The following is a 26,644-nucleotide window of genomic DNA, read 5'->3' on the forward strand; positions in this document are numbered from 1 at the left end:
ATAGGAATAAGGTAACCAAGGAAGTGAGAGATGCCTGTAATGAAAAACTAAACCCTGATGAACAATGAAGAAGGTGCCAGAAGATGGAAAAATACCTCTGTTCATGGTCAGTCAGTTAATACTGTGAAATAGTTATATTACTAAAAGTCATCACAGATTCAAAGAAATCACCATCAAATTTTCAGTGATAGTCTTAATAGACCTAGAGGGAAAAAACATCATATAATTTATTCGTAAGAACAAAAGATCACAAATAGGCAAAGCAGTCCTTAGCTAAAATTAATGCTGGAGGCATCGTGCATAATACCTGAATTGAAATTATACTATGGAACTTTGTAATAAAACTCTCAAAGAATTGGCTTAGGCATGGACACGAAGACCAATGGGACAGAAGACAAGATTTAGAAATAAACTAGTTGAAAGACCTGGATAAATTCAGGTATCCCCAAAGAAAGCCCTGGATAAATCCATGCCCCCCTCCCTAGCAGGAAGAAAATAGCCAAAAATCTAAGCTGGAAGAGAAAAATCAAAAATCTAGGATTAGCTTGTTCAGTGACTGTGTTTCAGGAACTAGCTGAAGATAAAGTTAGATTGTAATCTTGAGAATAATCTTGAGAAATAGGGAGTTCCCCCCTTGTGATTATCATTGGTATTTTTTGGAATACTGTGTTTCAGGAACTAGCTGATTATGACCTTGAGTGATCTTGAGAGGCAGGGAGTTGCCCCCTTGTGATTTTCTGTGACACCCTCCCTGCCTTTTTTGGATCACTGGGCTGTGGTTTCTTTCCTTAAAAACCCCTACTCTCGGTCACTCAGGGTGGAGCTCTTACCCTGTGTGGGTTATGAGTCTTGGCCCCAGTGCACTGGTTCCCGTCTCATCTCATCGATTAAAGCCTCGTGTGATTGCAGCAAGGACGGTCTCTCGTGAGTTACTGGGGGGGGGGGTTGTGTTATCCTGAGACTTGAGTGAGAGTCTCCCCACACTGGGGCGGGGTCTTTCGTAGTGTGGTTATTGTTACTTGAATCTTTTTTCTTTTTCTCTTTTTTTTTTCTTTTCTGAGACAGGGTTTCACTGTGCAGCCCTGGCTGTCCTGGAACTCACTCTGTAGTACAGGCTGGCCTTGAACTCATAGAGATCCACCTTCCTCTACCTCTGCCTCCTAAATACTGGGATACTGGGATTAAAGTCCCACACTACTACCACTCAGCCTGACTCTTTATTTATACTATCTATCTATCTATCTATCTATCTATCTATCTATCTATCTGTGGAGGCAGAGACACATATGACATGGCAGATGTGGAAGACAGAACAATTTATGGGAGCTGGTTCTTCTAGCAGTCAGATAGGGGTGGTGTGCCTGGCTGGAGATGTCTTCAACCACCGAGACATTTCACGGAACTGTTGGACTGACACATAGGATGTGTGGGAGTTGTTCTGGCCTAAACCCAGGCTACATTCTGACCCAGCAAGGTCCTCAAGAAAGTCCCATTGACTTTGTCATCTTAGTATGAACCAGCTGCTCCGGCAAGTTTAGGACTCTGTAAGGGAGGAGTGACTTGTAATCATCCATGGTTGCCAACTTTTTTGTTGTTTGTTTTGTTTTGTTTTTCAAGACAGGGTTTCTCGGTGTAGTTTTGGAGCCTGCCCTGTAGACCACCAGGCTGGCTTCGAAGTCAGAGATCCACCTGCTTGACTCCTGAGTGCTGGGATTAAAGGCGTTCGCCAACACTGCCTGGCATCAGATTAAAGGTCTTAATGTATGATCTGGAATTACAAAAGTACTAGAGGAAAACATTTCAAGATACAGGGTTTGCAAAGACTTTCTAAAAAGGACTCTAAGCCGGGCGGTGGTGGCACACGCCTTTAATCCCAGCACCCGGGAGGCAGAGGCAGGCGGATCTCTGTGAGTTCGAGACCAGCCTGGTCTACCAGAGCTAGTTCCAGGACAGGCTCCAAAACCACAGAGAAACCCTGTCTCGAAAAAAAAAAAAATAAATAAATAAATAAAAAAAATAAAAAGGACTCTAGTAGTCCTCGGAATAAAAGCAAGAATGACAATGGGTTTGCATAAATAAAAAGGATTTCGTGCAGTGAACGAAACAACAGAGTGAAGAGACAGCCTAAGAATGGGAGAAGAACATTTCTAGTTCTTCGTTTTACTGGGAGTTTAAATCTAGAACATTAAAAAAATTCACAAAATTAAAGTTTTGTGGTGCACCATGTATCGCAGGCCAGTTAAAGAAAGAAGGCATTCTAAGATGAAACCTTAAGGCCTAAGGAGCAGCAGGAAGGTCCAGCCTCACTGATGAACTGAACCCAAATAACCATACAAAGGTATATTTATTGAAAGTTACACAAAGTATTTCCTCATACCAATAATCCATAAGCTAATTTACAAGTCTTACTGGTGGAGAGCATCACGTGCCCCCAGGACTCTAGTCCTTTATTATGTACTGTTTGTAATACACAATAGTACAGGAGCCTTGGGCGTGCCTGCTGAAGTCATAGGACGGCCACATTTTCCAACAGGGTTCTTCAAGGTCGTCAAAGCACTTCTGAAAAACAGCTAAATTCCTACATTAAAGGATATACAAGTACCCAATACATATATAACAAAAATGTTCAACATAGCCGTTAGGAAATTGCAAATCAAAATTACATCTCAAGAGAGTGGAAATTGGGAGATTGACAAAATAGCTCAGTACATAGAGACAGTTGCCACTAAGACTAACAGACTGAGTTTAATCCTTGGAATCCATGGGGTTGAAAAGAGGGAACTAACTCTTCTGGGACATGCCCCTACCCCTGAGCATACTCCCCCCAAATAATTAAAAGTGAATGTAAAAACTTACATTGGAATTGTATCTCACACCAGTGAGAGTGACTGTCATCAAGAACTTAAATAACAGAGAGAGAGAGAGAGAGAGAGAGAGAGAGAAGAGAGAGAGAGAGAGAGAGAGAGAGAGAGAGAGAGAGAGAGAGAGAGAGGAAAGGTACCACACCTTTAATCCCAGTACTCTGGAGGCAGAGGCAGGCAGACCTCTGTGAGTTTGAGGCCAGCCTGGTCTACAGAGTGAGTTTCAGAATAGCCAGTGAAATTTCCTGGCATGAGTGAGAAGGAAACATTTAACATGCAACATACCCGCTTAGGAGTTTATTAGACGGAGCGTGTACAGGCTTGGGGAATTGAGTGCAGAAAGAGAGAGAGAAAGATGGGGCATTCAGCTTTTTAAAAGCTGCCTAGCGCATGCGCACAGGGCATTGGAGTAACTACGTCATGTGCAGATGACAGGCTCACGCATGTGCGCAAGGGCTTAGCTGAGTCATAGTGGATGTAACCACACATGTGGGGAGTTGAGATGCTTGACTGCATCCTGAGGTGGCTGATTACTGTTGTGTATTTCCAGGCTCTGTGGAACTGGGTGGCTGGCAGCTTGGACTTCACAAGATGCTTGAAATGCAGAAAATTATGTCTGGAAAATTTTTAGATCCTGGTTATAAGGGAGGAGAGTCCCAAGATGGAAGAAGATAAAGGTGGGTTCTTTTTGGGGGGATGGAGGAGGGAATTTCCCAGAGGTTCCTGAGACCAGGAATGATGAGGGAAGAATTAAATGATACTTTTCTGGGTAAGACTGGTCCATTTAGGCAGGTCCAATTGACTCCCTGGAGCTTATGAAAAATGTTTAAAAAGAAATAAATTTTAGACATATTAAAAGCTTATGATTATGATGATATACTGTTGGAATGGAAGATGGTGGGGAGGGTGAGGAAAAGAAGGGGGCAATTATTGAAAAGGGGGATTGTTAGACCCCTTAATGTTTTACCTGAAGTAAATCTTAAGGCACTTGTTTTCCTTTAGCATCATGGTATTAACTTAACATCCAAGAGACACTGCTGCAGTTAGTGATAAACTTGTTATGTTAAAGTCAGTTTTGTGAGTTTTCGGAGTCCTTGTACCTCCAGCTCTATGTGTAATGATGGTCCCTGTGATAACAGCTGAGTGGTTAACTGGAAATTTAAGCACAACATTGGAGATATAGAGAAGTTGGTAAAGCAGATAGGAGAAAGAGGAAGAGGGAGAGTATATGGAGTTTTTGGCACAGGAGAGTTGAGTAAGGTGATGAGACTTTTATTTTTCTGGAACTGGAGAAAGAATGGCTGATCTTGGTGCCCTCTGGAACTTAAGGGAATAGGGCCCTTTTTTAGTTACTGTATGTGAGGAAGTATCTTGAGCTGGGAAGAGTAAAAGGATTTAAGGTGGGACAGGTGAATCCAATGATGAAGTCCCTCGAGCTTGGTAGGTGTGGGAGTTACAAGAATTACAAACCCAAAGAATTCTTGTGAGTTCCAGGGAGCCAAATTTAAGGATTCACCTTAAACAGGTCAGATACACTCCCCTAAATTCTCTGGTTCTAAATTCTTTTTTCTTAAACCTAACTTTGTCCTCTGTTCTCCCAATACCTTAAACAGGTGTAAGAGACACCAGATATTTCCATACCACAAACAGCAGACAGGAGCAAAGAGACCAGCACCCAGTCTTCTCAGGTTCACCCCAAAGATGACACCCACAAATAAGCAGGAAGCAGTCTTGAGAATCCCCTATCCTAATTTCTTTAACCTGTTGTGCCTTACCTCCCATATTTTTATTATAAAAAAGAAATGGGAATGTAATAATCTGTCCTGTTCCTTTAAGAGGCAAGCCTCGCCCACTCCCTCCCCTGTCCACTGAGGCAGGCAGATCTTCCTTCCTGCTTGTAGCCTGAGTCTCTCCCTTTTCTGTCTCTCCCCTGAAGAAGCAGCTCTGCCTCTCTCCATTCTCTTCCCACTTCTCTGCTTACCCCTGCTCTTCTTTCCTTCTCTCCTTTCCCCTCCATAACCCACTAAATAAATATCCAACCTCACTCTGCATGGTGTGCCTATCCATGTCTCTGTCTCTCTCCCCCCCACCTGGCTCCCTGCCTGGGACCAGCTGCCTTCGGAGACCTGCAGCATGGTCTTGTGGCATGCCCATCTTTCTATCTCTCCTTGTGACCTGCTGCAGCCACTCAGGGAACAGCACCATCCCTGCTTGGGACTGGCTGTTCTTGGTACTGCTGTTTTCTGCCAGACACCACATGGCCCACTGCACTGCTCAGGGACCAGTGGCGTTTCTGCTGCTGCAGCTGCTGGGGACCCACAGCATTTTGCTTTTACCATTACAGCCAGGACTACACAGAGAACACCTACCTAAAAACACAAAAGCAACAACAACCTACTTGAGAGGGGAAAGGGACCAGCAGAAGGAAGAGAAGGACAAGAGCAGATAACAGTGGTGTATGAAAATGATGATTAAAATATTGTACGCCCACATTTCTATATGGTATGGCAGCCAGGCTCTGAAGCCATAGGCCCCACCTGAGGTGGTCACATAGCTGTGCACACAGGCCTTCACTGCCCTAACAAAAGGTCAGGATGTTGTTGCTCCTTTCTTTGTAATTTGGAGGATGCCTGATAGAGATGCCAATTCAAATCTACCTGACAGCTAGTATACAGAGCAGACAGGTAGTTGTGGACATGACAAAAGGCCATTCACCTGGTTACCTAGGAGACAGAATGCTGGTGTATTTCCTGCTCAGTTTTTGTTTTGGTATAAAAGGTATTTGGAGAATAAACGAGAGGGATTCTTCAGGATGTGAACTCAAGACTTCATGAGGGACCACTGAGAATCTCCCTCCCAATAAAGCCATGTGAGTTGTGTCTTTACTCCTGCACCTCCATGTGGGTCCAGAGAGATAATTATGTTGGGGTCTGGTCGAGAGAAATAATTTATGGTCCAGGCTAGCACTGGACCCTGACAAAATATATGCTCTATATGTGTGAAAACATCACAATCAAGTATCTCTTTCCTTTTACAATGAATTTTTTTTTTGTTTTTAATACAGGGTTTCTCTTTGTAGCCATAGCTGTCCTGGAACTCACTCTGTAGACCAGGCTGGTCTTGAACTCACAGAGATACGCCTGCCTCTGGCTCCCAGGTGCCGGGAATAAAGATGTGTGCCACCACCACACAATGAACTTTTAAATGAGGCAATTGATTGCTTTCTCCTTAGATTTGTAATTGGAACTAAGACAGCTGCCTGTTTTCTTGCATGGTGATATTTTGAACTGGAACTGAGGTTGCATGGCCTCACAGGTGAAAGGAGAAAAAAAAAGGAAACCCTGGCTTGCATCTTTGAAAATAGGCAAATGCATCCCAAACAGGCAGGACCACACTTTTAACTTCTTCCCGACTTCCTAAAATACTTTGGGTAGTGTAATGGTCTGTCCTGTCCCTTTAAGAGAAAAACCCTGCACACTCCCTCCCCTGTCCACCAGGGCAGGCAGATCTTCCTTCTGCTTCCACCCTGAGCTCTCTTCCTTTCTGTCTCTCTCCCAAAGAGGTAGCTGCTGCTGTGACTCCTCTCCCCCCAACTCTGTGCTCTTCTGCCTTCTCCCCTTCCCTCTTTCCTTTCCATAACCCATTAAATAAATACCCAACCTCACTCTGCATGGTGTGCCTATCTGTCTCAGTCTCTTACCCGCCACGTGGCTCCCTGCCTGGGACCCAGCTGCCTTCGAGGCCCGCTGTGGTCTCATGGTCCACTGCTGCCACTCAGGGACCTGCACTGTTTTATTTTTACTATTATATTGGTGCTTGTGACTTGGCCAGGCTCCCCATGTTCTCTCCCGCTTGCAGGCCGGATGGCTGAGGATGCATGGAACCTTGGGCTCAGGAACCAGGTTTCTTTACAACAGCTCTGCGTTCTATCTGTCTAAATGCCGACCTCTACACACACCAGCAGCTTCACTGGTGAGTTTTTCCCTTCCAGTCCCCAACCACAACCTTCATGGCTACAGTTGAGCCCTTCGCTGCTTTCTATAGCTAAAGATGTGACTGGACAACCCAGGATTGGTCCTCCTGTGTTAGCACTGCACACACTGTGTGGTGCATTCTATTTGGGGGCCCATGGTCCCCCAGATTTTTCTTTCTCCTTTCTTTTGGACCACTCATAAGTGGTCCCCACCCTGAGAGACCGCTTGGAGTGGGCTCTAGTCTCTGCCTTCTGAGTCAGCCAGTCAAGAGTCAGTTAGGCTTTAACACCTTGCCTGTAGGGAGAGAACACTCTTCTAAAGTCCTGACGTGTTTGCCGCCATTTCACACCCTGCCTATAGAGAGAGGATGCTCTTCAATAGGCCCTGTGGTGTTTTTTTGTGGGTTTTTACATTTTCAGCTGTGGTATAAACCCTCAAACTACCCTCTACCAGTGTCCTGCTGGCTCTGCTTTTCCTCAAACTGTCCCTGCTACCATTACTGACAAGACTGGTTTCACAGGATTGGATCCATGAGGCAGCTGTTTTCAATTTCAGCCTTTTTTCCCTGTCGGGGTACAGTGGCAGCCCGGACCATAAATTATTTCTCTGGACCGGACCCCAACATAAACTATCTCTCTTGACTGGGGTGGAGGTGTGGGAGTAAAGACACAACTCACGTGGTTTTATCGGAACGGTGACTCTATGTGCTTCCTCATGAAATCCTGAGTTCACATCCTAAGAATTTCCTCTTGTTTATTCTCCAAACTGTCTTTATACCAAAATGTAAACTGAGGTGGAAATACATTAGCATTCTGATTCCTAGGTAACAAGGCGAATGGCTTTTAGTCACGTCTACATCTACCTGTGCTTGTTGTCATGTCTTTCTGGTCAGTATGCTAGCTATTACATAGGCTGAATTAGCATCACTATTCAGGCTTCCTCCAAATTACAGAGAAAGGAGCAGAACAACATCCTGAGCTTTTGTTAGGGCAGTGACCGTATGTGACCACTTCAGGTATGGAACTATGGCTTGAGAGTCTTGTTAAAACTCTCGCGGCTAAACAAATGTGACTTTTCCATACAACATGTTACTGCCTCCATTTTGACTGAGGTCAGGTGACTTCACTACCGTTTTTTGTGAGCCACCATGTGGTTGCCGGGAATTGAACTCATGACCTTTGGAAGAGCAGGCAATGCTCTTAACCATTGAGCCATCTCTCCAGCCCCCTTCACTACCATCTTAACTAAGAGCCAGGTCAGGTGACCAAGTCCTGCTATCTTTACCGAGGTATTCCCTGCCTCCCCAGTGCTGACTCTGTTGCATGTTTGTTTTGTGCAGTGGCTTGCCTTTCATAGGGCCCACCAAAGCATACACTTCATCCAATTCATGTTCCCTGTGTGTGTGTGTATTGTGTACATACATGTAACTTAAATACACCTGTGTTTACTGTTAAATGTTACAATTCTCTGTTCATTGTATCTCATTCCAGACTTGAAAGCCATGAGTCTCTTACATAAAATACTATATATTTAATCCAACCCTGATTTAAAATAGATCAAACTTTTCTCTACTATTGTCAGTTTTGCCATTAGCCTTCTATTGTAAGCAGTTTTTCTTCTTTCTGACTTTTTACCTGTTAAGTTGAGCCAGTAGAGCCAAACTTGGACCCAGCTCTCCAGGCAGATTCTATACTGTAGTTATATCTAATAAATAACCCTCAACTGCTCAGAGATCTGGGGAATATGACATTTAAATACTTAATTATTAAAAATTCGTCATATTGGTGGCAAAACTGGATATCAACATGTAGAAAAATGAAAATAGACCCATATCTATCACCATGCATAATACTCAACTCCAAATGGATCAAAGATCTCAACATAAAGCCAGCCACACTGAACCTTATAGAAGAGAAAGTGGGAAGTACACTTGAACGCATTGGCACTGGAGACCACTTTCTAAATATAATCCCAGCAGCACAGACACTGAGAGAAACAATTAATAAATGGGACCTCCTGAAACTGAAAAGCTTCTGTAATGCAAAGGCCACAGTCAACAAAAGCAAGAGACAGCCTACAGAATGGGAAAAGATTTTCTCCAGGCCCACATCAGACAGAGATCTGATCTCCAAAATATACAAAGAATCAAGAAATTGGACACCAAAAGATCACATAATCCAATTTAAAAAAACGAAGTACAGACCTAAACAGAGAACTCTCAACAGAGGAATCTAAAATGGTTGAAAGACACTTAAGGAAATGTTCAACATCCTTAGTCATCAGAGAAATGCAAATCAAAAACAACTCTGAGATTCCATCTTACACCTGTAAGAATGGCCAAGATCAGAAACACTGATGACAACTTATGCTGGAGAGGTTGTGGGAAAAAGGGAACACTTCTGCATTGCTGGCAGGAATGCAAGCTGGTACAGCCCCTTTGGATATCAGTGTGGCGATTTCTCAGAAAATTAGGAAACAACCTTCCTTAAGACCCAGTAATACCACTTTTGGGTCTATATTCAAAGGAAGCTCAATCGTGCCACAAGGACATGTGCTCAGCTATGTTCATAGCAGCTTTGTTTGTTATAGCCAGAACCTGGAAACAACCTAAATGCCTCTCGATTGAAGAATGGATAAGAAAAATGTGGTACATTTACACAATGGAGTACTACACAGCAGAAAAAAATAACGACATCTTGAATTTTGCAGGGAAATGGATGGAGCTAGAAAACATTATTTTGAGTGAGGTAACCCAGACATAGAAAGACAGTATCACATGTACTCACTCATAGGTGGTTTTTAAACATAAAGCAAAGAAAACCAGCCTACAAACCACAATCCCAGAGAACTTAGACAACAATGAGGACACTAAGAGAGACTTACATAGATCCAATCTACATGGGAAGTAGAAAGTAGAAAAAGGTAAGGTCTCCTGAGTAAATTGGGAGCATGGGAACCTTGGGGGAGGATTGAAGTGGGGCGGGGAGAAGCAGGGAAGGGAGCAGAGAAAAATATAGAGCTCAATAAATATCAATAAAAATATATGTATTTCTATAAGTTATGTTACTCTAGAGAACACTAATACCCTTGGTTCCCTGAGTGGCTTTTGGTCAGAGTGTTTTAGTACAGCAACAGAAAAGGTAATTGGAAGAGCTTTGTGAAACCTATATTGGCTTCTGACCTCCAGAACTGTAGGATAATAAATATGTGTTGTTTCAGGCCCCTGACATTGTTACTAAGTTGCTACAATAGCAAGAAGAAAGTAGCACAGGGAGATGAAAGGCAGTTTTGTGTGCAACATGCAACTTGCTATTGTTGAATTTCTCCTAAAGACATTTGGACTTTCTGTTCTTGTAGACTTCAGACAAAAAGATTTCAGAACTTCCATCAAGAAATTATGATGAGAGTTGGGCATGGTGGCATACTCCTTTAATCCCAGCACTTGGGAAGCAGAATCTCTCAGATCTCTGAGTTTGAGACCTATCTGGTCTACAGAAGGAGTTCCCGGACAACCAGGGCTACACAGAAACCCTGTTCCCCAAAATAAAAGAAACAGAAAATAAAATTTGAGGTCAAAGGGTTATCTGGCTACTCAACATTGAGCCATGACAAAAACCCAACTCTCCATCCAATCTTTCATCTACAGACATAGTGACGGTTAAATGTCTAATAAAAAGGCTGCTATGTAGAAGATGCTAAATAAGTGCTAGAGGGACCATTAGGTGGCTCAGTAGGTAAAGCCACCTGTTGGCAGCCTTTACCTAAGTTTGACTCCAAGGATCCATGCAGTGGAAGGAAAGAAATGACTCCCAAAGCTGTTTTATTTTTTATTTTTGTTTTTTTGAGACAGGGTTTCTTTGTAGCTTTGGTGCCTGTCCTGGAACTAGTTCTTGTAGACCAGGCTGGCCTTGAACTTACAGAGATTCGCCTGCCTCTACCTCCCGAGTGCTGGAATTAAAGGTGCCTGTGTCACCACTGTTCCAAAGCTGTCTTTTATACATGAGCCATGGAATGGTTTTGTCCACAAACACGTGCACACCCCAAATAAGCAAATGAGTAAACCTATAAATAAGAGCTAGTTATTTTTTCCTTTCTAGTTTACACTAGTTTTCCAAATTTTGAAAATTGTCAAGAAAGTACTCTGAAGTTACATTTGAAAAATCCTCAAAGTTTTTTTTTTTTTTTTTTTTGAGACAACGTTTCTCTGTGTGGCCCTGGCTGTCCTGGAACTCACTCTGTAGAGCAGGCTGGCTTCAAACTCACGAGATCCACCTGCCTCTGCCTCCTAAATGCAGGTATTAAAGGCACGTGCCACCACTGCCCAGCAGCAACCAAGCTTTAACAGCCATAACAAGAACAGATGTTACTTGGTTTATTGATGATTTCAGACCAATCTGTATCTGGTGCCTTCCCTTTTTAATAAACAAGTAATATTTATTTATTTGTCGGAAGGGCTGGGGGTGGAGGTGGTGGTAGCCAGAGGTGTTACATGGAGGACTACTACTTAACTGGAGTCGGTTTTCTCTTTTCTCAGTCAGAGAGTAGAGACTGAATTTATCTGGCTTCACAGCCAGGACCTTTACCTGTTGAGGGACAGACATCACCACATCACTAGGCCTGGTGAGTTTTTCAATGGGAAGAAAAGAAATGGGTTGGTCCTTTGGAAATGGATCTCAATCACTTACCGGTGTCAAAAGGCGTGAACCTTTCCGAGGCATGTAACCCTAGTTAAATCGCTTATGTTCTCTTAGGCCTTAGTTCCCTATTTGTAAAATGGGATGTTTGGACCCAAGGACACCTTTTTAATCTCCCTTCTAGTTCGGCATTCTAAATCCAGGAATTCCTAGATTTAAGATTCATTTACTTGGTTGTATGACCTCTAAAATGAAGTTAGAAGCCTTGGAAGAATTGCTGGAGAAAACGTCCTGCAGTCATAAAGAGGAAAGAAAGCAAGAGCATTGGGCGAGGAAGGAGGACGAGGGAAGAAGCGAAAAGATGCTTACAACTACATAAAGATGAGGGATGCAAGCATGAAATACACAAATAACTCAAGGCCACCACAAAATTCGATTGTCTGAAGAAGCAGAAATAAGACATTGCCCTGGACATCACATTTGCTTTTAATTGTGACATAACTCACACGTCTGGAAGCAAAAAGAAAAAAAAAAGTAAGGAAAACTGAAAACGTAAAATATTTTAAAAAAGCAAGTGTGGGAAACAGTTTGAAAAGATCGTCTCCGGAAACCAGCGGGTTCCCGGGGCATGCGGGATGGTAATTTCCTGTGCCTCCCCGCCATCCTGCCGCTTAACCCAGCACACAAAAGAACTAGTTAGGCCCTCGGAGCCGCACTGTCCCCTCCGCCGGGTCTCCATTCACCCCCACTGGGCCGCTGCGTCCTCGTCTCCGCCCCTCGGAAGTGACGTATCGCGCCCCGCCCCCTCCGCCAGATCCGCTGCTGCTGCCTAGGCGGGCCGACCTGCAGGAGGCAGCGGCGGCGGCGGCGGCGGCCAAGGCCGAGGGAAGATGGCGGACGGTGTGGACCACATAGACATTTACGCGGATGTGGGCGAAGAGTTCAATCAGGTAGGTGAGGGTCTGGGTTTGGGCTCCGCAGCCGACGCGGACGGTGCGGCGGCCTGGACGCTCACCGGGGTCGCCGCGGGCCGCGAGCCGGGCTCGGCTGCAGACCGTGAGCCTGGAGCCTCTGGGCCGCGCCGCTGTGTGTGCGGCGTCCCCCTCACCCCTTGTTCTCGCGCGTCGTTTCTGCGGGCCGTGGAGCGCGGGGCCGGGTCGCTGTGCAGCCGCCGCCGCCCGCTCTCCCGCCCGCTCGCCCGTCCCTTCCTCAAGGCGGCCTCACGCCCCATTGTTGGCTACGGTGGCGGGCGCTTCCCGCCGAGCTAGGCCGCGTGTGCGGGGCGGGGAGAACAGGGCCGCCGCGCCCCCTCCCCCGCCGCCCGCCTGATGGGGGGGGCGAAGCCCTGCTGGCGGGGCGCGCGCCCGTCCGCCGCCTCCTCCATCCCAGCCCTGCCGCTCGGGTTCCGATTCCTCCCGTCGCTCCATTTTGTGTCTTCTTGTCGCGCACGGTCGCCCTCATGGAAGGCCGCGCGTTCACAGCCTTTTGTATCCCGCGCGCCGGGTCTCCTGGGCTCCCTTGCTCGCGTTGGCGACAGGTTTCGGCGTGGTGCCCGGGGTCCCGCTCCCCGCTCCCCGGCGGGGAGGGCTAGGCGGCTTAGGTCTGCAACAAGTCATCTGACTTTTGCACTGAGCTCATTTTAAAAGTCGATGCGTTGGCTTGCCTTGGCCATCGAGGGCTTGCGATGCCTTTGAGGCCCAGTCCTTGGCCTTTGTGAAGAAGAATAATCTGGGAAGATTAATGGCTTGCGCCAAAGACTTGGGTGCGCGGTGGTTGGATAGAACAAAAAAGATGGTGGTCCTTCGCTAACATCCGAGAGGCCGAAATGGAGAACGTCCACCCGAAATTCTCACAGTATGTGGTTGCTTACAAGCCGTTGTGAATGTGACTGTATTTTTAAAGTGAAGTGTTTGCCCCGTGGGGCTCTTTTGAAAGGCTGGAGAAAGTGAGACTTGCAAGGTTTTCCGGTCTCACCGGCTACGGTAGCTTGGAACTAGCTGTGATGTCTGGTGATGAACAACCTTGGAGAGCTCTGGCTACCAGAGTCAGTAACGTGTAGCCTCTTACTTCCCCTTCCTATTTTTTTTTTTAAATTGAATTTCATTTATTAGTGTTTTTTTTTTCTAGGTTGCACCCAACCATAGTGCTACTAAAAGCTGTGTGTGTTTTTAATTTTTTTCCCGTTTTTTTAAAAACATAATTCTATATTAAAAATTCCCAGATTCGGATGAGAAGCTTAATAAGATGCCATTGATTAGTATGGTGTTACCTTCTACTAATCGTATTTATGACTAGGTATGCAAGATTTAAAAAAAATAAATGGAAACTCTTAAACCCTTATGCTTTGTTTTTCAAAAAATGATATTGTACCTTTTGTTTTATTATTAGAAAAGCAAATTTTGATAGGATTTAACTTCCAACTACTGACTTAGAAACTAGATAATCTTAAATTTTAAACCGTTGCAATAAAACGTTAAGTGTGAAAATCTTTTTTCTCGTTCCTGAGTTGTGTCAATCATGACTTAGAAATTTTCTTTGGATGCTACACAGATTCCAGTGCTTTTAATTAAGGTCAGTAGACTAAGACCTCGGAATCTTTTCCCTTTGATCTACCAAGACGTGTAGCATATCTGAAACACTGTCATAACTGCGGCTAAAGGGAAGAAAACAGTTTGAGACAGTCTTAATCAGCTTTTTCAGTAAAAGAAAATATTGCTTTGTTTTTGTGCTTACAGTACGGACGAATTGGGATACAGTTTTAGAGATTAAGCTTTCTTCACTAATCGTAGAGGCATAACCTTAAATCCCAGCACCCAAAATTGTTCTTTACCAAGATGCAAAACAACCTTTATAAAACTATGCCTATATTAAATAATCAGTGGAAAACAAGACATGTCTATACAGAATTTCAGAGAATACAAAGTACAGTTAAATCTGCAGCTTATAATAGATGTGTTTAGGGCCTGGAGAGGTGGTTCAGTGGGTAGAGCACAGGCGATCTGTGAGTTCGTGGCCAGCCTGGTCTACAAAAAAAAAAAATACTTTATTTGGGAGGGACAGTATACTTATGCAGATAACTGCTTGATGGCTTCTTTACCTCTACATTAACTAGTTCTAGCAACAGGTCAAGAAGAGATTAGACTTTTTGGACTCCACTGAGGAACTACTTTGTAGGCCTGCTTTTTATAAATGTAGCTTTTCATTGACTTGTACTTGAGCATTGTATTGATACTGTTATGTAATTATACAAGTAAAGTCTTTGTAGGTTTAAATAGATTAATTGGGAGATTAAGTAGAGGCTTTTCCCAAAACCTGGTTTGCAGCTCTGGGGACTGAACCCAGGACCTTGCACATCTAGGTAAGTGCTCTACCACTGAGCTATGTGTGTATCCTCCAGGGGCATTACTTGTTGCTGTTTGCATATAATTGGCTTATGTGATTTGCTTGCTCTGAATTCCTGAGCAAAAAAATAGCCACAAAAATATTGCCAGTTACTCTGAGATTTGTCATGTTTTCTATAAATGTTATTATCATTGAAGTGTTTTATGAGCTCCTTCCAGAATTAGAAGCAACAAAATTATTTATTGACTTAATCTCTCTTTTGCTTGTTTTTCTTTCTGTCATGTAGCTCAGGTTGTCCCAGAACTTACTGTTTATTCCAGACTGACTGTTTAATTTGTGGTGCACCTGTTGCCTCAGCCTCCTCAGTGCTAGGATCACAACCCATCAGACTCAGTTGTTCTTTTTCCTCTTCCCTCATGCTAGGCAAACACTTTACTCTTGTGCTATGTTCCTATGAATCTGTTCTCTCTTACTAGGTGGTAGGTAACCTTATTTCTACCAGTTGCTATAGTAACTAATATGATTATTTGATTGTAATCAGCAAATATTTTTCAGAGCTAATCATTAGCAATTTTTAATTTTTTTGGTGTCTAAATATCTATACATGTTAGGTTTTTCTTTTTTAAACCTTTTTTCCCCTCCTTCCCTCACTCTCTTCCTCCCTTCTTTCCTTCCTTTTTAAAAATGTGTATGGATGTTTTGCCTGCATTATATGTCTGAACTGTGTGGGCACCTGGTACCCAAGGAGGCCAGAAGAGGGAGTCAGATTCTCTGGAACTGGATTTACAGAGTTGTGAGCAGCCATGTGGGTGCTGGGAATTAAACCTGGGTCCTCTGGAAGAGCAGCCTGTGCTCTAACCAGAGGGCCACCTCTCTAGCCTCGAAACACATCTTTTGTTCTCTATTGTGAGCTGCAGTTTTAATTGTACTTTTATTCTCTGAAATTCTGTGTAGTCACTAGTCTTCATTTTCCATTTACTATTTAAAATAGGCAGTTTTATAAGACTTGTTTTGCATTTTGGTAAAGTACAATATTGCAGATAGTATGAGACATTGAGTATTAAAAACTTTAATTTGGGGTGGGATGAGACTAAATGAATTTACTTTCTATATTAGATGATTTTAAGAATGGAGATGAAATTTTAAGATGAAAAGACACAGAAACACATGGGCAGCTTAGATCTTAAGTTTTTGGATGTGGCCAAATAGAGATTAGTTTGCTCAGTGGAAGAAAAATTTGAATTACTTCTGAATCTATGTGTTACTTGTTCTGACCTTGGAGTTAAGCAGAAAGCAGAATTTCTCCTCCCCCCAAGATTTATTCTTTTCTGTGCATGAGTGTTTTTGCCTGCATGTATGTGTGTATACCATATGCATTCCTGGTGCTTGCGAAGGTTAGAGGAGGACATCAGATCCTCTGGAACTGGAGTTACAGGTGATTGTGGACCACCATATGTATGCTAGGAACTAAAGCCAGGTTCGTAGCCAGTGCTCATAACCCTTAAGCCATCTCTCAAGCCCCAAAATCCAAAACTTTGGTTATTATGTTGGTGCTCAAAAACCTTTAGGGCTTTTTAAAAAAAAATTAATTGGGTATGCTCAAGTTATTCTACAATCCAAATAATTTTGTTTATTTGTGTTTTGTTTATCTAGGGGTCAAAAAGTTGCTAATGTAGACTTTGAGTGCTCTGTCAGGCTGTGGGGTATTGACAGCAAACTGACTTAGTCTGCTCACTTTAGAGTAAATGGAAGTCATGCCCAGGATACAGTAAGTTTAGAATTAAGGATTTAGATGACCTCTTGTCAAATTTTTTGAATCCTTATAAATTTATACTTAGTTATATATTTATGGCAAAGCAACTGTTATCCAGTGGAACCTTATTTTGATATGTTTAATGAAAATAGTTGAAAGATAAATCAGTAGGGCTGGAGAGATGGCACAGTGGTTAAGATCTAATTTAACATTTTACAGAAATTATTATTATTATTATTATTATTATTATTATTATTATTTTGGCTTTTCGAGACAGGGTTTCTCTGTGGCTTTGGAGCCTGTCCTGGAACTAGCTCTGTAGACCAGGCTGGTCTCGAACTCACAGAGATCCGCCTGCCTCTGCCTCCCGAGTGCTGGGATTAAAGGCGTGCGCCACCATCACCCGGCCATTTTACAGAAATTATAACATTAATATACGTAGTATATTCAGGAAGTAATATTTTCTGAAAAAAAAAAAGAATCCACTTTTTTAGAAGATTTATTTATTTATCGTGTATACAATTTTCTGCCTGCACGCATGCCAAAAGAGGATACCAGATCTCATTATAGATGGATGTGAGTCACCATGTGGTTGGTTGCTGGGAACTGAACTCAGGACCTCTGGAAAAACAGCCCTCTTAACCCCCTAGCCATCTCTCCAGCTCCAAGAATTTGCATTTTCTGTATCCAAGAATTCAGCTGGGATCTAAATCTTGACTGGATGACATTGCACATGTACTACATATGTACAGACTTTTTTTTTTTTTTTTTTTTTGGTTTTTCGAGACAGGGTTTCTCTGTAGCTTGTACAGATTTCTTACCATTATTCCCTAAATCAGTATAGTAAAATGCTTTTTCTTTTTGGTTTTTTGAGACAGGTTCCTGTCCTGGAACTTGCTCTTGTAGACCAGGCTGGCCTGGAACTCAGAGAGATTCACTTGCCTCTGCCTCCCAAGTGCAATTATAGGCGTGCGCCACCAACGCCTGGATTCTATGGCAAACTAGTGTGGCTGCTGGGATTAAAGGTATGTGTCACCATTGCCTGGTCTGTAAGATTGATCAGTGTGGATGTTGTACTCTGGGAACTTCAGGCAAGCTTTATTTATTAGAATACAAATGAAATAACCACTACAGGGATCTATAGTTTATATGTAAATACTGCACCACTTTATATAAGAGACTTAAACATCTGCAGGTTTTGGTATTCTTGAGTGGGTTGGGCATATGTTGGGACCAGTCTCTTGCTACTGGATTTTTGTGCTAATTTTTCTCTTACATGGCATTGAACACATTTTGTAATGCAGAGTATACCTCCCCTCCCTCCACTTACAGTTCTTTAAATGGAATGACAGTTAATACTCTTAAATATAGGGGTATTTTGAAATAGGTACTGTCCTTTACAGGTAGTATCCAACAATGCACAAATGTATCAACTGTGATTCTAGGAACACCAAAACAGTATTGGGCCGATAGGATAATTGCAGTAATGGTATATATTATATATAACTTATTTGTGGTATTAAAAATGTATAGGGTGTGATTAAGGGGAAAATTGTTGAAAAACTTGAAGGGAGGTAGTACTAATGAAAAAGATTAAATCATTGCCTAAGAAAATGAATGGCAGGTTAGTCTTTTTTTCTATCCATCTTACTTTTTAAATGTGTTCTCTGGCTAGGTTACATTTTTGTGTATCTTGTAGGAAGAAAACAGTGCTGTTGTGTAAAATATTTTTTTTTAAATATTTATTTATTTATTACGTATACAATATTCTGTCTGCGTGTATGCCTGCAGGCCAGAAGAGGGCACCAGACGTCATTACAGATGATTGTGAGCCACCATGTGGTTGCTGGGAATTGAACTCAGGACCTTTGGAAGAGCAGGCAATGTTCTTAACCGCTGAGCCATCTCTCCAGCCCCCTGATGTGTAAAATCTTGAGAGGATTTCTCCCTCCCTCCCTCCCTCCCTCCCTCCCTCCCTCCCTCCCTCCCTCCCTCCCTCCCTCTTGTGATCTATTTGTTTGTTTATTATTTATTTATTATTTATTGGGGGCAAGGGCTTGCCTGTGTCCCAGGCTGGCCTCAAATTTATGGCAGTCTTTTTTCCCAGCTTTCCAACTGCTAGCAGAGCTGAATGTATAACCTTTACTGGGTTTTGATACCTTGCATGCCATTAGAATGATTGTAGTGATTTAGAATAGTAGAATTTGAAAAAAATTACTTTGTTACTCTTTTCACAAACCCTAAGAGTTGTTCTTTTGTTTGTTGTTGTTTTGTTTTTTTGAGAGGGGTCTCTCACTATGTTCTGGAAACCATTACGTTGTAGACCAGTCTAGCTCTGAACTCAGCATCTATCTACCTGCCTCTCTGCCTTCAAGTGCTGGGATTAAAGGCATGTGACAGTATTCCCTGCCTAAGAGCTGTTCTTTTGCTACAAGTTAGAGATGCAACTTTATTGATGATTAGGTCCTAGAAGCATGTTTTTGGAATCTGAAATGATTAGAATATGTTAAATTTTACATTTTTGAGTGCCATTGGAATGTATTTGACAAAGACTTCTGAAAGCAGAACTTGATGCTGACTTTCTTTGCAAATTAGAAAAGTTTTAGTTTGTGTAGGTTTCAGAGTTCATTTTTTTGTTTTTGTTTGTTTTTTTGTTTTGTTCTTTTTCCAAGACAGTTCTCTGTCAAACAGCCCTGGCTGTCCTGGATGGAACTCATTCTGTAGACCAGGCTGGCCTTAACCTCACAGAGATCCATTTGCCTCCGCCTCCCCTGTGATGAGATTAAAGGCGTGTTTCACCACTGCCCGGCCAGAGTTCATTTTATATATATATATATAACCTGTGATAGGCGTTTTGTATAACTTCAGAGCATGCTCATTTTCACTTGAAATATAAACAGTTAAAATCCAGAACAGTACTTAAAATATGGCTTAAAAAGTAGCTTAGAAAATGAGTATTATTTGAATTGTTTTATTAGAAATGGCAATATATGTATTCAGATTCATTAATTTTCTTTTGCCAAGTCCAATGTATACCTTTGGGGTTAAGAATACAGTCTTGGAGCACAGTGAAGCTAACTAGTCCACATGGAGATCAAACCCTAGGACCATGGTCTCAATTAGCATCATTTCAAGTTGTATTGGAAACAGTCCAAAGACCAGACAAAATGGCTGGGCTGATCCTAAATACTGGTAGAATAATATGAATATGGAAAATACAGTTAGTGTCACCATAGGAAGTCATGGGCGTAAGGAAACAGTGATTGTAATACACTACCAGTCAGTATAGCTTCAATTACTGCCTGCAAATGATTATCTACTCTTTCTGTAAGTGAAAGAAGTGTAAATACTTTTAGTTTTGTATTCAGTAACTTTGCATTCTTTTTTACTCTTCCTCCAACTGTATCTGTGATTAGTTTATGTTGAGGATGGAAACACAGATCCTTTTGGATAATTATAATAATTTTACGTGGTGCACAGAACTGGATTGCAAGAGAGTTGAAAATGCTCACTACCCTTTGTGGGAAGCTTTTTAAAGTCTCAGGTGTATGGAAGCCACTGTTACAGGCACACTATCAGAAGTTTCAGCCACCAGCTTACCCTCCTTCTTGTGATTTTTACTGTCAGTACAGTTTGTGTGTGCTTTATTAACTCATTATTAGCTATTATTTTGGCATTGTTCATTAAAATCAAAGTCACTATTCAGTGACTTGTGGTCTTGGTTTCTGCCTTCTGCCGAAGGTGGCCTTTTGTTCTTTGATTTGCTTTGGTATCCTAGGTCTCAAGTCTGGCAGACAATCCTGCCTCGTAATTAGTAAAGTTGGTATGTAATATCTTGATTTTTTTTTTTATCCCTCTCCCCCTCTCTCTCCCTCCCCCTCCCTCCCTCCCTCCCTCCCTCTCTCCTTTCTTTCCTTTCCTTCTTCCCCTTTTCCCTCCTCCCTCTTTCCCTCTCTTCCCTCCTCTTTCTTTCTCTCTTTCACAGGGTTTCTCTGTGTAACTGCCCTGAAACTAACTCTTGTAGACCAGGCTGACTTAGAACTTACAGAGATCTTCCTGTCTCCTGAGTACTCCTGAGTACTGCTGGGATTAAAGGTGTCTGCCACCACTGCCTGGCATCTTGATAAATTTTGAGAAGCTTAGATAATTCATTAGTAATGCAGGCTAACTAAAAGAAAATACAAGTCTTATTCTGGCCTTTTATTGAATAATGGAACAATAGCCATACTTGGTGCCTATAGTATTTTACTGATCTATTTACTATCGTATATTGTATTAACAATGTTTTTTTCTTGGTCATTATTGTGTTATAGTCCCTAAAAACAACTCTTGTATGCCATTTATGACAGTTCTTAGTGAATTGTATACATGGGAGAATTTGAATTATGACTAGTTATATCTTATTATATCTTAAATTAATTTATCTCAAATTTTCCTTAGAAGGGTAAGATCGTTGACATTGATACTGATATACTTACGTAGTCTTAAAAAGACGGATATTTACAAATTAAATTGCCTCTTTTTTTCTCTCTCACATCCGTTTCTCTTCCTGGCTTATCACTTAGGCATGTGAGTGACATCCTAGCATTGCTTTAATTCTGCTGTGACAGTGCCATTGTTTTACTAAATCCTGTGTGGATTGATTGCTTTTCACTTGCTAATGTTCTTGACTAGATTTTAAGTCAGTTAAGCAATAGCTCTGTTTCCACTGAGTATAATAATACAGTTATTGCAAGATATTAGTTTGAATAGTTTTACTTATATGTTTTTGTTTCACTAAATAAGATACAAACATGTATGTACCCATTTCCCCCACCCCCATTTTTATGGCTTAGCTTATAAAACAGTAGCTTTTTTTAGAGTAAGTAAATAATATCTGACTACCAAAGAAAATACTAGGGTTTTTTGCCTGTGGTCACATATTGAAGACTCGCAGTACCTTTGGTTTTTGTTTGTGACAGTCTTATGACAAATATTCTTTTGAAACACCCGTTTGCATTAATGCGTTGTTACTTCTAAGAATATTTTTTGAGTAAGAGTCACCATTAAAGAACATATATATTAAATAAAGTGAGAAAAGATTTAATACCAGGATCTTTGGGTCTTTTTCTGTCTTGTAACAGATTTTTAAAATAAGAAAATTGAATTAATTTGTATTAAAATTTACTTAGTGCCGGGCGGTGGTGGCACACACCTTTAATCCCAGCACTTGGGAGGCAGAGGCAGGCGGATCTCTGTGAGTTCAGCCTGGTCTACAGAGCTAGTTCCAGTACAGGCTCCCAAACCACAGAGAAACCCTGTCTCGAAAAACCAAAAAAAAAAAAAAAAAAAAAAAATTTACTTAGTATTATGGTGTCATAATCTAGAACATTTTATCTGTGTGTTAGGAGGCGGAATATGGTGGACATGATCAGATAGATTTGTACGATGATGTCATCTCTCCGTCTGCAAATAATGGCGATGCCCCAGAAGACCGGGACTACATGGATACTCTTCCACCGACTGTCGGTGATGATGTGGGGAAAGGAGCAGCACCAAACGTTGTCTATACGTACACTGGAAAGAGAATTGCATTATATATTGGAAATCTAACATGGGTAAGTAAAGTTAACAGATTATTGGCAGTTTATTTTGAACTGCTCTAGCAGTCCATGTTTTTTTTTTTTTTTTTTTTTTTGCCCAGTTTAAAAAGAAATGATGTTACTGTGTTTGTTTTTCTCTTGTCTATGTGATGAGAAGGGCAAAACCAAGTTCTTTTAAAAAGACATTCTCATTGCTCTAATTTTGAATTTTATAGTTTGGTTTAGGTATATACTCAAATGGAGTTTGCATTTTCCTTTTTTTTTAACTTTTATTTTATGTGCACTGGTATTTTGCCTGCATGTATGTATGTGTGAGGGTGTCAGATCTTGGAGTTACAGACAGTTGTTAGCTGCCATGTGGGTGCTGGGAATTGAACCCAGGTCCTCTGGAAGAGCAGTCAATGCTTTTCACCACTGAGTCATCTCTCCAGCCCTCGTTTGCATTTTTCTTACTCTTTTGCATTCCTACAAGTTCGAAAGGGGTCCCAGTATTCAAGGGGCAGAAACAGGCGGATCTCTGAGTTTAAGGCCAGCCTCGTCTACAGAGCTAGTTCTAGGACAGACTCCAAAGCTACAGAGAAACCCTGTCTCCAAAACAAACAAACAACAAAAAAAAAATTCTAAATTATAGGAGAGAAAAATGCCGCTACATTTTTCAAAAAGTTATCATTTTCTAATTCATATTACAGATTTGTTTCATTTTTGTTCTTAAATTTGAAATTAACCTGTAGAAGCTGTTATATATTTTGTAATATTTGTGTTTGCCTGGTGTTTTTTGAGATGGATCTTGTTATGTAACTTTGGCTAGCCTGATATTCATTGTAGTCCAGACTGACTTTGAACTCCTGTCAACCCTTCTGCTTCCACCCTTGAGTGCTAAGTTTATGATACCACAGTGCCTAGATGTACTTTATATTTTTATTGTGTTGTTCATAAGACTAAGATTATTTGGTAGAATGCTTCATGAACTGTATATCTAGTATATTTACTAATTAAAAAAATTATTGTGTATACAGTATTCTGGCATGTATGCCTATATGCCAGAAGAGGGTACTAAATCTCATAGAGGGTTGTGACCACCATATGTTTGCTGGGACCTGAACTTAGGACTTTTGGAAGAACAGCCAGTGTTCTTCCTCAGAGCCATCTCTCCAGCCCTCTTAATGTTGTTAACATCAAATCTGAAATAATCACTAAAGTGGTCCTATGAAAATTTTTTCTCAGCTATTATATTGGAAATTTAAAAGCTATAGCAAAATTTTGGTACCCTTTTGTTCTATTTATAGCATTTTATTCGAAAATATTTTACTTCACATTGCTTTTGTGTTATTTTCATTTTATTTTATGTGTATAGGTATTTGTATACCACAGACATGCATCCCTCAGAGGCCAGAAGAGAGCATCATATTCCCCAGGACAGGAGTTTTAAATGGTTGTGAACCATCATGTGGGTGTTGGGAGTTGAACCTAGGGTCCAGGAGGCATCTCTCAAGCCTTGACTCTTTTTCTCTATTTAAACTAAATAACTGAGTCTCTTGGCATTCAGTCTGAACAATCTTTACAACCTTGGAAACAATGAGACTGCAGTTGCTAAATAAGAATTGACATGTATCTGAGTTTTGTGACTTTGAACAAGCTGTTTATCCCCTCTATTGCATCTTATGAAAATGAGGTTGGACTTAGGTAAGCTGTAAGTATTTGATAAAAAGGAATATAGTAGATACTCATATTAGTTTCTCCGTGGTATAGTCAAAATAACCTGTTTATTTCACAAGATACTTTTCTTTAAAGGGAGGAAGTTATAAGTGAGATTGGTTTTATTGGGAATTTAAAATCATAGGAGTTTAAAGCTGGTACAAACCAGAAACTGTTTTTTTGTTTGTTTTTTCCCCCATATAGGATTTCTCCATGGAATCTGTCCGGAAACGCATTCTGTAGACCAGGCTGGCCTCAAATTTAGATCCGCCTGCCTTTGCCTCTTGAGTGCTGGGATTAAAGGCATGTGCCACCACACCCATCTAGAAACCAGAAACTCTTGAAGTAAAACTGTGTCTGTCTCCAAGGGAATGTACTTTATAACTTAGAGAATTCTTATCTGGAAATGGAGTTAGACATGCAAGGCGTTTTTCTGCTGTTTAAAAATTAGGGTGACAGGCAGTAACTATACTTAGATTTACAGTAAACAATAATTTTGTCTTATCATTTCTTTTTCTTTAAAAGTTAAATTCAGACAATAAAAACCTGACTATTTTAATGGCTAATAAGGGGGAAATGTCTTGCAGTGGACAACAGATGAGGACTTAACTGAAGCAGTTCATTCTTTGGGCGTAAACGATATTTTGGAGATAAAATTTTTTGAGAATCGGGCAAATGGACAATCAAAGGGGTAAGAATTTAGTTTTTTCCCTAATATAAACTGATAGTGATTACAGTTTACAAATTAAGTGTTCGTTAAGTTTATTGCTGATTATACACATGTAGAATGCATGAACATATAAGCACTGACAAATGGCTTAGCTACTAAATATACTGGCTGCACAAACTGACATTGAGTTAGTTCCTAGGCACCCACATGAACATATACACTAGAAGGATGATCCTAGGCAGAGGTTCATACTTAAATTTTATATGTTTTGTTTTTTAAAAATGCACTGAAGCTGGTTGAGTTGGGCCTGTAGGCAGACTAGGCCTGTTAAGTTTAACGAGCACATTCCTTCTAAGGTTGAAATGCCAGTGCTGAGAAGCATCGTTTTTGTTGTCATTAAGAGATAAGGAAGAGCCGAGTATGTAGCTCAGTGATGAAGCTGCTTGCACAATGTGGAAAAGCACCATAAAAATAAAAATTATGAAGAATGACGGGTAACTGAAATAAAATGTAACATAAGTTTATTCTCTAATCTGCAAATCACATATATAGGATAGGATTATTATGTAATGTAGGTATTTAAAAGTAAGAAATTAAATTGCTACAATTTCACCATTTTTAGATAATCACTTTATAAATGTGCTTCCACATTTTTCCCTAAAAATAGTATCATAATTCACACTTTGTCATGTTTTATTGAAAAGAGCAGAAGAAATAGTGATAAATATATATTACTTTTCTTACTTTTGGATATTGTTTCCACTTGTGTCTATTATAAATAATTTAGTAGGCACATTATTGGAAATTTTACATTAATTTATGTGAATAAGCACAATACAGTGCTTCAAAAAATATATTTACGAAGTTAAGCAACCATTGTAGTTGTCTAGTTTCAAAGCATTTCATCATCTCCGTCACCAGAGAAACCTGGGTGCATCATTACCCTGATTGCCTGTGTCTCTTTTGCTGACAATCATTCATGTACTTTCTACCTCAGAATTTGCCTCTTTTGGGTATTTCATGGAAACAAAATAAAAATGATGTTCTTTGTGTTGACTTTTACCTAGTATAATGTTTTCAAGGTTTGTCTGTGTGGCTGCATCAGGATTTCTTTTTATGGCTTAGTAATAGTTCCATGTAATGGCGTAGCACTAACGGAAGAACCCACAACCCATGTTTGGGTGATTTATACTTTTAGTTATTAAGGGGAATGTCTCTAAGAATTTTAGTTTATTGTTTGTTTGAACATACAATTTTGCTTGTTTTGGGCGTATACCTAGGAGTGGAATTAGTATGGTATATAGTAATGCTTAACATTTTGAGAAGCTACCAGATTGCATAGTCCATTAGTGCAGAACGTTTATAGTTTTTTGTTATTTTCACCAGCACTGAATAGTTGTCATTTTGATTATGGTGGGAATTACATCTCATGGTTTTGATTTGTACCTTGATGGCTAATGGTACTAAGCATCTTTCAAAAATTAATTATTTTATGTGTATAGGTGTTCTGGCTGCATGTATGTCTGTACACTCTATGTGTGCCTAATGCCCATGGAGACCAGAAGAGGGAATTGGATCCCCTGGAACTGGAGTTACGAATGGTTGTGAATTGGGTGCTAGGAATTGAACCTGTGGGAGCTGGGAATTGAATCTGAGTCCTGGAAGAAGAATCAGTGCTGTTAACCATTGAGCCATCTCTCCAGCCCCTATATGGAACATCTTTTTATAATAGTAAAAAGTGAAAACAGCCTGTTGGGTGGATTTAAAGCAAAACCAAAAAATGATTGTCTGCAGTGGAACATGACTCAGCCACTGAAAGAAATGAACTAGTGATGCATGTTATGTCATGACTAGGCTTTGAACACTAAGTGAAGCTGGTTGTAAAGGACTACATATTTGATTTGTTTGAAATTCTAGGTGAGGCAGATCCATAGAAAACAAAATAGTTACGGTTTCCTGTGTTTAAGGGAAGAGAGTAAATAGGAATGGTGGTAGAGGTTGTAGATTTTCTTTTGATAATGAATAGTGTTATGAAATGAACCATCATGAGATGTTTGTAAAACACATGAATATACTAAAAAAATTTAAGTGAGTGAATTTCGTAGTACATTATCAAAGATAGTATAAATGTGT

The 26,644-nt window shown here is 40.9% G+C and overlaps 1 protein-coding gene across 4 annotated transcripts in view; it reads left to right on the forward strand.

Annotated features, from left to right (window-relative positions):
• The first annotated feature begins 12,282 nt into the window (after positions 1 to 12,282).
• Positions 12,283 to 26,644, forward strand: part of Cpsf6 (cleavage and polyadenylation specific factor 6) — a 33,660-nt gene continuing 19,298 nt past the window's right edge. For all 4 annotated transcript variants that reach the window (XM_057757503.1, XM_057757504.1, XM_057757505.1 and 1 more), the window contains exons 1-3: positions 12,283 to 12,419; positions 21,952 to 22,161; positions 24,429 to 24,532. In XM_057757503.1, coding sequence (XP_057613486.1) covers positions 12,360 to 12,419; positions 21,952 to 22,161; positions 24,429 to 24,532 — 374 coding nt within the window. In that variant the 5' untranslated portion in view covers positions 12,283 to 12,359. The remainder of the gene's footprint in view (positions 12,420 to 21,951; positions 22,162 to 24,428; positions 24,533 to 26,644) is intronic.

Source organism: Chionomys nivalis, chromosome 25 (assembly GCF_950005125.1).
Source record: "Chionomys nivalis chromosome 25, mChiNiv1.1, whole genome shotgun sequence".
In the NCBI taxonomy this organism is placed as follows: domain Eukaryota; kingdom Metazoa; phylum Chordata; class Mammalia; order Rodentia; family Cricetidae; genus Chionomys; species Chionomys nivalis.